The sequence below is a fragment of the Helicoverpa armigera genome, chromosome 18 (assembly GCF_030705265.1).
Source record: "Helicoverpa armigera isolate CAAS_96S chromosome 18, ASM3070526v1, whole genome shotgun sequence".
NCBI classification, from domain to species: Eukaryota; Metazoa; Arthropoda; class Insecta; order Lepidoptera; family Noctuidae; genus Helicoverpa; species Helicoverpa armigera.
This window is the reverse complement of record NC_087137.1, coordinates 9,990,256-10,002,951: the sequence shown is the minus strand read 5'-3', so window position 1 is coordinate 10,002,951 and position 12,696 is coordinate 9,990,256. Positions and strand designations below refer to the sequence as shown.

General features: G+C 34.4%; 2 protein-coding genes across 3 annotated transcripts in view; both read left to right on the top strand.

Moving 5' to 3' along the window:
• The first annotated feature begins 50 nt into the window (after positions 1 to 50).
• On the top strand, positions 51 to 1,700 carry LOC110382787 (uncharacterized). Its single transcript, XM_021343479.3, has 2 exons — positions 51 to 457; positions 705 to 1,700. The coding sequence occupies exons 1-2, from the start codon at positions 164 to 166 to the stop codon at positions 984 to 986; spliced, it is 576 nt and encodes a 191-aa protein (XP_021199154.2). The 5' UTR covers positions 51 to 163; the 3' UTR covers positions 987 to 1,700.
• Positions 1,554 to 12,696, top strand: part of LOC110383424 (S-adenosylmethionine decarboxylase proenzyme) — a 35,379-nt gene continuing 24,236 nt past the window's right edge. The window contains exons 1-2 of one of the 2 annotated variants that reach the window (XM_049848588.2): positions 1,554 to 1,905; positions 2,593 to 2,679. In XM_049848588.2, the coding sequence (XP_049704545.1) occupies positions 1,784 to 1,905; positions 2,593 to 2,679 (209 nt within the window). In that variant the 5' untranslated portion in view covers positions 1,554 to 1,783. The remainder of the gene's footprint in view (positions 1,906 to 2,592; positions 2,680 to 12,696) is intronic. The other variant, XM_049848593.2, reaches the window with a different exon arrangement.

The window sequence follows — 12,696 nt, the reverse complement described above, 5'->3', positions numbered from 1 at the left end:
TGTGCAGCACAGCAATGGCAATCTTATCTTTTAGTCTTATGGCAATCGCAATGCATAATGGAAATGTCAAACAAACAAGAAAAACATCGTCGCGTACTTTTGAATTTCAGGTAAACAAATACAATTATTTGTGTTGTACATCAAAACAAATTGTAATTTAGCCATGAACAAAGCCGCTTCCGAAAGTAAAATTAAGAAGACGCTGATCAGAAACTATGAGGTCAAAGTAAAACCGTCTCCGTCGACGCGAAAACAAGTTGTTCACGATGTCGGTTCCTCTTCAAACACGACTTCGCAAAAATCTTCAAGTTCCTCGCAAAAAGAGAATGAATTGAGCCAGCCAACATTATGTTCCAGCGGAGCGATAGCTACTTATTTGTCAGATATGAAGAAATTAAGTGCTCCTCCACTTTCGTCGGAAGATTTGAATGTTGATAAAGGACAGCTGTGTGTTAAAGTATGTACAATCTGTTTAATATTATTCATACACAAGATCAAAACCAACTTCTTTACTTCCATTCGGAAGTCCCATAGTGTCTCTGCCCCTTCGACGACCCACTGACCGTCTTCTAATGTAGTAGTCCCAAAAATGGTTTAAACTTTAACAAATTAGTCATACTATTTGCAGTTTTTCTCAGAGTCATATTTTAATTTCTTCATGGCATGTCTAACTTATTTATTATAGCTTAATTTTCTTTTTGCAGATGACAAAAAAATTAAACTTTCAATTCAATGACAAAATTTACAAAAACCTCATTGAGTTAAACACCAAAGTAGACAATGTAAAAAGTAAAAAGGAACGAAAACCATTTACTAATGCCTCTGTAAAAAAAGATTTGGAACCGAACATAGAAGATTTTTATGAAGACGAGAAAGAAATAGATACTCCGCCCAGTATTCCAGTTTCTAAACCAAAGTTTAAGGCAGTAAGAAAAGTTGATGACGGCCGGTTACACAGATTAGTAGCAGAGTTCGAGGATTTATGACATTTTGTGTTTATTAATTATTTTCAATTTGTTATTTAGTTTTTGTTTTAAAAATAAAATTGTTGTAAATTTTTTGACTATAATATTTGCTTATTAGTAAAAATGCATTATTTGAATAAGATGTTTCCTTTTGTTGCCCTAATGCTAATCATGTATGTTAGAAAAAATATTGTATTGGGATTTGACCTTTGACATTATAATGTTGCCAATAGAATTTGAGATTATTATATAAAAGACTAAATTATAATGAAAGAAATAAACGCGCCGACGAGCTTAGAACCTTTCAAGGTATACAAAATTATTAATATTTCAATCAAAAATACTATTTGTATCCCACTGTCCTCAGCTATTTATTTCTAAGGTTTAATGATTCTGGCCACATTACTGCGCATTGCAAACGGGGAATACGCCCACGATTTTTCTAGAATCAACTGCTTATACCATGAAGTCTTGTTTGGGGACTTTCCCCCATTGTAAATAATTGAATACCTATATTTTATATTTACATGGCAATACATAGTTACCGATAAAATATAAAGGTTCCGATAATGTCATATTCTTTATTCTAGTTCAGTGCTTCCGAACGCAAACACGCGCCGGCTCGCTCGCTCTGATAGAAAGAGATGTTGATACATCCATCTCTTCTTTCACCCGCATTTTGCCAATAATTTCGTTTCATTCAGATTCAGTCAACTTCCGACGTCTATTGCAAACGCTCGTGCGTTCAGTTCTCAGTGAGAATAAATCCAATAAAACACTTTTGCTCTTTTAAACCTCAAAAATAACAAGAAGTAGCCATGGCTGAAACTGAAATAATATCTAATAGTGAAAAGAACGACCAATTTTTCGAAGGCGTTGAAAAGCTCATCGAAATTTGGTTTACACCGGCGAAAAATGCGGATTTGAGAAAAATCACTCGGTGAGTATTGCATTTTCACAAGTTCATTTCCCTCTTGTAAATTACTGGTTAATAATTACGTAATTTTTGTTTTGGGTTGAGGTTACCGGTAAAATCTATCGTTTGTATAACCTTAATATATTGGATTTAGACATAAAAATAAAAATGTAGATTAATTTCTGTTATGAAACGCGAAGTTTATATTTTCTTGAGTGATTTCTTTCATAGATTTGTGTATGTTGTGTAGTATCTTGAAATGGAAGGTTCTGGAATCAGCTGTTTAAATATTTGATTCGTCTATTGGATGCAGGCGGGTTTATCCGATGCCGTGGTTGGCTTGAGGGTGATTTTAGGGCCGGGCCCGGCGGGCGCGCGTTTTTTGAAATAATTTTTGTGACTGCAATCAATGTAATACAATGAACAATTAATATATTGCTACTAAGCTAGAAGGTAGCTAGTTTAAAAGTAAACTAAACAATGTTTAGAATCTTTGTTCCTTACCCACATCCCAGATTTAAAAATTGCCTGATATAAAAAAATACATATATGTATAAACTAAAATGCCTGAAATTATAAAAATTGAGAAACTAAGTTAGAAAATGTTACATCTAAAATCAATAATATTATATAGTTTATTCAGTTTATGAGTTTTTAAGCATTTAAAAATAAAAATATTGCTCAGTATTTATAAAATTTGTATTGTTTCAGTCAACAATGGGAGAATGTGCTGAAGATAGTGCGTTGTGAGATCATCTCTTTCACCCAGAGCGAGCAAGTCGACGCCTATGTACTCAGGTAAGTTTCTTAAAATTGACAGATAAAATATAATATTTAATATTTTATATGACCGGGAACTATGTATATGTATGCCTTCCAACAACACCAGGGAGAACAGTAAAGCAAAACAAAAAAATCCTGCATTTTAAAAAGCCATTATATAGAAAAAAATGTGGGATGAAAAACTTAGAAAATAGCTTTTGATTAAAAAAAAACATCAATAATCTATTACTATAAATATCTATGTAGGTAAATAAATAACAATTATTTCAGCCTGAAAAAAAAACAGCAAAAACTTTGTTTATATTCCTTACAAGTTAAATAAAAATAACATTTTTGTAAACACATAAAAAATAATATAATTCCCATAAAATTAATAAAATTAAATCATAACAATATTGTTATTTTAAATAGGTACATCAAACAAAGCAATAAAATTATATCTAACTAATCCTACTTAAATGTAAGTGGTAGGTACATACTTCTCGGCCCTACATACTTGCCTAGGTACAATACTTTGTAAGTATGAAATAAGTACCTAAATCATGTCTAAAAATAAATTACCAGTACTAGGTAATTGTAATCAAACTGTATTTGAGTAGGTAGGTGGTTCAGAACAAACTACACAATACATAGAAATAATAACATGGAATAATTGCGTGATAAAATCAACAAGGGTACTAATCATTTTATAATTAAATACACATGTTAATGATATAAGATTGTCATTTTAAGTAGCTGGTAATAAAATCTTTAATTAGTACCTAGCTATGAAGGTATAATAATTTTATTTTATAAAGCTACAAAATGTCGATACATCCTTGCATAATAAGTAGGTATCTAGTACTGAAATCCAGATCTTAGAGGAAAAGACACAGAGATATTTATTTTTACTCCACTAGTATCTGAGAAACTACGAAATGTGTAATACGGCGCCTGTTTGTCTGCGTGCGCTTAGCTTGGAAACGGCTGTAGGTACTACGACTGTACATCCTTGTCATTTTTAAATGTCGCAAGTTTTACTTAGGTTCCTAGTTTTATTTTAGTCTGAATTATGAGCTTTTTTCATGTTTAAAATGCGGCTAATTACTATAAAATGTAGAAGATAATTTTAGTAAGTTTTTTTTTGCATTTCCATGTCTAAAATGCGGGTAATAACTATAAAATATAGTAGGCACATACAGGGCTTTCGTACGACCGTCTAGGGTCACTGCCACAGATAACTTATCGTAATCGATCATAATTACATAATAATTAACGTATTTCGTACACATGCCTGCTAAGATAACAGACGCTTGGTTATTTGTTTTTCCCTTTTCCGATATATTATCAATAACTGTATACTTATGCTACTTATACAATAACTGTAGTTAAAAATTTTCCCGGAGGTACCTATTTAAGGGTTTTTATCTCGCTATCGTATTTCTACATGGGGCCTGTTATATTAGCTGTCTTCCCGCGGTTTGTCCTGCGTCCCGTGGGAACTACTGCCCGTACCTGGTTAAAATATATAGTGTAGCTACCAAACAGTGAGTATTTTTAAATCGGATCAGTAGTTTCGGAGCCTTTTCGTATGGTGAAAACCTACATTTTCTGGGAGTTAACTTCTGAACCTACCAAGATTAAAAATGCTATTAAGTATCTCTTCCATCCATAACTGAATATCTTTATAATTAGCCCAGCATAATCCAAGAATAACATACGTAACTTAGCAACAAACCCTGTCACCGCTGCCGCAGTTTTTGTCACAAGTCTGACCTTGACCGTACCGGTTTATTTTGCAACCAGCCGAGCATTTTTCCATGAGGTCATAAATCTAATTCAACTGAACAGCTCGACGCATCGTTTAAGATGCTTTGTTCGGAATGACTCATTTTTTGTTATTCTATTACTTACTTATGTTATATAACATAACAATAATAAGTATGTTTACCTACCTATTTGTTATTTAGCACTCGATGTAAAAATGTGGTTTGTGGATTTCTTTAGGAAAATGGAATAAGTCAAGGGATTGAAGAAGTTTCACTTTCAGTTTCTTAAAACTTTATAAAATACTAGCTTTTGCCCGCGACTTCGTTCGCGTGGAATAGTGACTTCCGGCAGATTTTTGGTTTGACCAATAGATGGCGCTTTATGTCCGGAATATTTTTTTTTGAAATAAAAACTATCCTATGTCCTTTCTCAAGTTCCAAACTATGTCTGTACCAAATTTCACACAAATCGGTTCAGTAGTTTAGGCGTGAAGAAAAGACAGACAGACAGACAGACAGAGTTACTTTCACATTTATAATATTAGTTAGGATTCAAGTAGGTATACAGACTAATACATATACCGTATAATAACAAACAATATCTAACTTATACTGAATTACGATTACGACAAGTAAAAAGGTGTACATATTAAAAAAAAAACTAAAACTACGATTGGTTCTCCAAAGGCCTATGCAGATTCTTTCGCATAAGGTCTTTGGTCTTACAATATTCAATTTCAAGTATTTTTTATCACACGTCTACAGATGTATATGAAAAGCGAAATGTGTACAACCTTGAAGTTCTACTTGAAGCTTCTTTCAGCGAGATATTTTTAGCTTTCATATAGACCCTAGGCTTTATCGATTTTATTCGCATCGTTGGTAGACTGAGCGGGAAAATAGCACCTGATACTTGAAATATCTTTGTTATAATGGTAAATTATTATTGTATCGATCCTAAGATATAGGTACGTTTTTTCTATCGGCACGATGCATAAAATGCATAACATGCAACTTAAAATTTTGAATTGAATTCTAACAGAAATGATAGACCTAAAATACGAAAATAGGCCATTACTAGTTTTCATACAACGATAACATTCATTCATATAAATATTCTTATCAAAACAATAATATATCGTACTAAATACCTATAAGCCGGCATAAAATTTCGTGAAAATCGATATTATCGAATACTAGCTTTTGCCCGCAACTTCGTTCGCGTGGAATAGTGGCTACCAGCAGATTTTTGATTTGACCAATAGATGGCGCTATATGTCCGGAATAATTTTATTTTTATTTGTAATAAAAACTATCCTATGTCCTTTCTCAAGTTTCAAACTATGTCTGTACCAAATTTCACACAAATCGGTTCAGTAGTTTAGGCGTGAAGAAAAGACAGACAGACAGACAGAAAGACAGACAGACAGACAGACAGAGTTACTTTCGCATTTATAATATTAGTTTGGATTAGTCACGGAATTCGATACAGTCCCGCTGTTTAATGGGTGTTGTGTATTTTGTGACCCAATTCATTATTTCCTTGATTGCGAATTATCGAAAATACATATCATAACCACTCTGATTCAGTTTGATGTAATTTAATCCAATCTGTAACGAATTTCCGCGAAAACAGTAACACTGCTTTTTTCACGCAGAACTTGTGTTAGCCAAAAATCACCACAACACTGGTTGTCAGACTTACTGGCTTCTGACTTCCCGTAACGAGACTGTCAAATAATATATGTTCAATGAATCTGTAGATATATAAATATAAAAGAAAGTCGTGTTTGTTACACATCTTATAACTCAAGAATAGTTGAACCGTTTAAGCTGAAAATTAAAAGGGTTTTAGACTCGGGAAAAGGACATAGGACAATTTTTGTTACCATCCAGGACGCGGGTGAAACCGCGGGCAGAAGCTAGTTCTACATATATGGTCTTCATTTAAATGCCCTTCAGTTTAACGAACAATTTCGAAGTCAATGATACCTAAAACCTGCCACCTAAACGCTACAAAATGACTTACGAAGTGCGAACAAATATCACTTCGTTGTCATATCCGTTCATTATTCAAATGATTTATGGTCCAACTGACCCATACAATATGACACCTGCATGACCTCCGACCATTTGAGGGTTATAACCATTATGTCGTATTGCAAGCTTGTGAGACGGTCTGTCAATTGAATGGAATTGATCGTCAGTCGTAAGTGGCTTAATTATAAAATAATATCCTGTTACATGGAAAATATTTGAGCGAACATACTGCTTGTATGTTCCTTTGTCATTTATTGTTACACTAGCCGTTTGCCCGCGGTTTCCCTCGCATTCCGTGGGAACTACGGCTCGTACCGGGATAAAATATAGCCTATATTACTCGAGAAGAGTGTAGCTTTTAAAGAATTTTTGAAATCGGTTCAGTAGTTTCGGAGCCTTTGGGGTATTCAAAAAAATGATTCCTCTTTATTATATTAGTATAGATGAATGTGACAGATGTGTAGTTTACACAGGTTTAATGACATGTTTTGCTGTTAAATTGTAGATAAATGACCATTTAGTATCTACTAATAAAAGTTCTGTCATTCGTAGTGAACAGAACAGCTGCATTTAATTGATTCTCATTGTCTTTTTATAGCATTTAGGTATATTGAAAGTCGTTGACCTAATATTTTCGGTTTGTCACTCAAAACATAGGCAATCCCGATGATATGCTGAAAGTTCTTACAGTATCTGACCGGTCTACATGTTAAGATCAGAGCATCTTTAAGTCACATATAATTGAAAGATTTGCAGTTCCAAACATGATCAAAATACTAGAGGTAGTGCCCGTAGCAAGTCTCTGTCTGGCACACTGAAACATATTTCGTAATTACATCTTTTACCTTATCAACAACATAAATAATCACGTCTGCCAATTGTGTCTTTATTTAGCTACTTATCTCAAGCATTTCTCTCTGACACACATTGATTTCAATACTATGTCTTATTATCGTTCACAAATTGTGTTTATCTCTAGTCAGTTCGTTAGCATCAAAGTACTAAAGGCTTCGAAATTCTAAGTGTCCTGGTTATGTAATTTCCTTATCTGTGACGAATTTTGTCGCCATAGTGACGAAACATGGCACGTGCCTATCATGTCGAACATTTTAGTGTTGTACTTTTAACCCTACGTCACTGCTATCGTACCCGGGTCAGCCTATCAGGCCAGTTTTTGAAGGGTTATCAACCAGTTCAAACTCAGTGTCAATGATAATGATTTTTAATTGTAAAAGAGGCCTTGATAGCAATGGCCATTCCGTTAATTTTTCTGCGATTATACTTCTTTGTCAATCGAACCTTCTAGTTCTATGATATGTCATGTCATCGGAGCATGATCATTTGCTATAATTAAATCGTATGAATAATAGCAACATTCGTTTGCTTTAGCCTAGGTAACTGCATCGTTCTCGATTGCCAAAAATTATGTGCAATCGAAATAATAATAAATACAAGTTGTATAAAAACGGGACAGGTGTCATTTCACCGGTTGTTTTTCTGACAGTTTTTTCAGAATCGTACGATCATGTACATATTATTAGAAGTGATCTTAATTCTAAGTGGATCCATGAAAATATAGCGTAAAATATAAGAACAAGGGATCAATCACGATTTATAATTAGCGTGAAGGTGCTTATGCGCATTCGAAACGTTCCTTCAAATTGAAATTGGAATATTTCGAATTTGTAGCAATAATGAGTTCTTAACAAAAGGAGTACGCATTTGTTGCAGTCCAAGGCTGATGCACATGATTGATTTGTTGCACTTATTGACAGTTTGCACTCATTGAAATCTATTGAACCGTTAAGTGTCCATTTAAAAGTTCTCGCTTTGACGAACACTTGACATATCAATTGAGTGTCATAGTACGCAGTACTTGGTGCCACTTGAATTAATTGTCGAGCTACTTAAGGTCATGACAGCTGTTACATAAGTGATAAGGTTTAAAGTGCGATTTATACCTACCAGACAGACTTATCACCAATGAAGCTTAACTTGTTATAGATATTGATTTATACTTTCTCTTGAGGCTACTTGTCAAGCAATGTAGCAATGATAGCTTCCAAGAAGTAGCTGACAAACAATAAACAATACTTATCATAGCAGAAAAGCCAGAATCAACTAATAAGCATCATAACAAACTCTTGAACACCAACAAAATTGTTTCATAACATCCCACAACTCCTATAGAACTTGAAATACATAAGCCATCTGCACCATTTCAGCCCAGTTACGTGGATCTACGTAGTGGCGCGAGCGTGACGTAGGTAGGCGAAAAGCCAACTATCTGAGAGTGAAAGCAACGGCCGTGCATCCATAATGTCGTCTAGATGTGACATGCAGTGACGTGAATTACGTTCCGGGTTTTAATGCTGTTTAATGTGATTTAAGCATCTGTAGGGTTTTTCTGTTATGTCATATCGTTTGGTTGTAAATCTGCATGCGAGTTTGACAGGCTCTTCTAGTTATGCTAAAGCTAACATTTTCACTGAGGAACCTTCCTAGATATCCAAACTTTATATTAGCCCAAAAATATTCAAAATTTACCACAGCACTTGCACCTCAGCCAAATCCCTAATAAATAAGCAATCGACATTTGACACTGGGAGTCCATCAATGGTTTCCAATTAACTATTGTTTCAACTAATCACAAAGACTATTGTGAGGATCGACGTGACCTACGTCTATTGTATCCTTGTATCCATGCAGTTATGGGGCCAGCAGAGGACAAAACATCCATAGAATAAAACACAGACCATCTTCCAAAGCCATCACGGTTTTGTCAGATGAATCTCCAGTAGATTTTCGCTATGGCTTCTATCAAATCGATAACCAATCGATCCATCATCCCCTTGAATGTATCTCGACTTCCCAATTTATATGAGCTATGCTGCTTTCTTCTTTCATACGTCTCTATCAATCATCAGTTTGATTTCCTCTTCAGAAAGTATTTTTTGCCCATTTAAGCTAATCTCTCTCCCTTTGATTTTACATGGATGATTCTCAAACTTCAGACTATTAACTGATGATTATGCTAAAGCTTTTGATATAAATACTCAAGCTGCTTAACAATATCAGAATTGAACATAAACCTAACGTAACAAAGACAAAGAGACCATTTGTGAATTGAAAACATTATCAGAGGGACACGTACCATCCTTTATTACAACAATAGTACCATATTCAGTACACTATGTGTTTGATAGTAAACAATGCTAATTGTTAATCGTTGCAACTTACAGCACGTGTGTTAGTCGTATATTTAGATTAGCTAGCGTGCTGTGTTCGACGTGCGATTACGTTGTAGTTCCAACTTTTGTAGCTAGTTCTTTTATTAGGTCAATTTCCTGTTTTATTGTTACAAAAAGTATTATTTTATATAATTCTGTTTCTATTCAATCTTCTATAGTAACTTCATCGGCGTTCTTGATTGTCGTAGTTCAAAGCTATAGTTTGCTACAAGTATCTCTCATCTTGTTATATCTTCCTATCTGTTGTATGCTATCCAGCATTGTCGCAGCACTTTATCTTCTGAGTACGGAAATGTTCTCTTAAATGGGTCCGTTTGATGTATCAAATGGGCTGGGAGACATGTATCTTGCCAATACCACGTTTGGCAGTCCGTTCCTGTCCGTCGCAGTGGCACTTACATGTATGTAGCAAATGATTTAGTGTTGTGCTCTTGCTGTGATTCTCTTATTGTAAAGTAATACCCATATAGATACATACAGAGAGTACCTGATATATCTACTTAGGTACTCTTATTTAAGAGTACATTGAAACCCGAGATAAAAGAAAATAACTCAAACCCAAAATTGAACAGTACATAAAATCCTGTTTCTTAGAATAATTCGAATATATTGGATTCACAAGAATTCTGAAGGGAAAGATAACACAGTTGACGGCGTACTTCATAAAAATGTACGCACTTAATTTTGTTCAATGAGGTATAACAATGAAAGGATCACAAAGGCTGTTATGGATATTGTTGGGAATCAAACCCAACATAAAGAAGTAACGAAAATTTATGTTAAAAGAGCTATGATTTTATTTTCTTCCGGGACCTCCAACCCTAAATCTTTTTGAATGATTATTATTGTCATTTAGACAAGTACACAACAAATAACGAATAGGAACGTGGAAATGTTTATCGTAATTTTCCGGAATAACAAATGAAATGGATACAAAATGCTACATTAAAAAGAAATAATATCACGTCACCCAAAACTAAGTGCTCCTAACTCACGCAATACGATGGATAGGTAACATTTGAATTGGCGTTTATTCAAAACCATTGGTGTAAGCAACCAGGGAATCTCAACCATGTTTCAGAAGATATTGTACTAGATATTCTCGAAACCTAGGTGTTCCCAACTCCTGATTTACATGTTATTTTAGTACGAGAAAGTCGTTTGACGTAAATATAGGAGGGACATTAGATTTGGCGTCATACTGACGAGTAAACAGGCGTGAGCTTGCGTTGTCCAAAATATTATTATCTAATTAACCATGAATAATGTCAAGTACTTGTTTGTTGGTTATCAATTTCTTCGAAAACTTCTAAATTTACGTATTTAGAAGTAGGAAATAATGGAGGTAACATAGAAGAAAAAAAAATTGATGTTCTAAAACGGTATTTTCATTAGAAAAAAGAAAATAATAGTGCAATCTGCAAAGATCACGAACGCTGTGATTTATTGGCGGACATGTCGAAAATATACACTACGATTTACATATCAAAGTGAACTGCTCTATAAAACGGATGCGACTCCCAAATTCAAGACCGGGTTATTCCAAAGCTTTCCTGTTTACTTCCCCAGGCTAAAACATTCGTCCTAGACTACCCAACGGCTGTTCCCAATATACTATCGCTTACTAAAGGTAGGACTTTGTTTTTAGTCCCATACAAGTAATTTCAAATTCTTAGTAAGCAAAAGATCAGACAGATATAATATTAGGATGTCCGTAACAGGAGCTTCAGATGGCAACGTAATGATCTCTCGGAAAGTTCCATGGCGGTTGTATATAAACACCACAACTGATGGGGCAATCCTCGCACTAAATGCAGACATAATATTTGCACCAACATTGGTTATATCACCAACTTTGGCTATATCATCAACATTGGATGTATCACCAACATTGGATGTATCACCAACTTTGGATATATCACCAACATTGGATCCAACTGACTCAATTACTACACCTGAGTCATCGTTCACCTCAGACGTACCTTCGATTTTTGTTGCTCATAATTTTTTCCTCGAGAAAGTTCAAGAATCAATGCTGGATGTCCTTGAACGAGTAGCTTATCACTTCGTGTTAGTGATCGATGGGCTGAGTACATTCGCGTGTTATCAGTCATCGTATATCACAGAGTTCCTCGTATCCAGGCGAAGTTAGAACTAAGTAGATATAGCCAGTAAAAACAAGAGCTAACAAAATGACGTATCGAAAGGATCTTGATAGATGAGTTTTGATTTTGTTTTGACATTTTCTCGTCCTCAAGATCGAATGTTATACCTGTTTATGTAATCCATTTTGATAAAAGTCCTAATTTTATACTATGGATCTCTAAAACTATCGTGTTCACTGTCTTCGTTTCCTTGATCAATACATTAATTGCTTGGTCCGGAACTTTCTCTGGTTTGTTTCTAAATTAACTGCAGTGCGCTTGTTTGTATCCAATAGTTCTGTTGGCATCCTATCAGAATATATTTAGATCGGGTTCGTTAACCAAAACATAACCGTACTCAATATTTTTCTCATAAAATTGTCATCTACGACATTCAGTAAATCTTTGCAAACGAGATCTTCGTCTTTATACTAAAATAGTTCATGCATAGAGAAAGAGCAGTTATTTATTATTGTAATAGAATTAAGTGGCCTTGGTCTATTAGCGGATGAAAACAAAATCATGATTTCAGTATTTGTACCTACGAAGTCAGTCTAACACTATGTTATTGCCGCTGCAAATGTAGTAAATAATGAAACAAGAATAGATTGACAAACTCTAAGAGGAAAAAGTCATGTTTACCTACTTTTTATTTTTTGTTCTACCACTGCTAAAAACTGCTCACTGTTAAAAAAGTGAGTGGTTTTTCAATTTTATATTTAGCGATTACTAAAGTTCAAGGTAGTACAAGTACAATACAGGATTCGATGTCAACTCTCTTATTTAGTATACCTTCGCTTCTTTATTTAGAGTATTGTGCAAATAAGCATCATAATGCCTCGTGTGAAG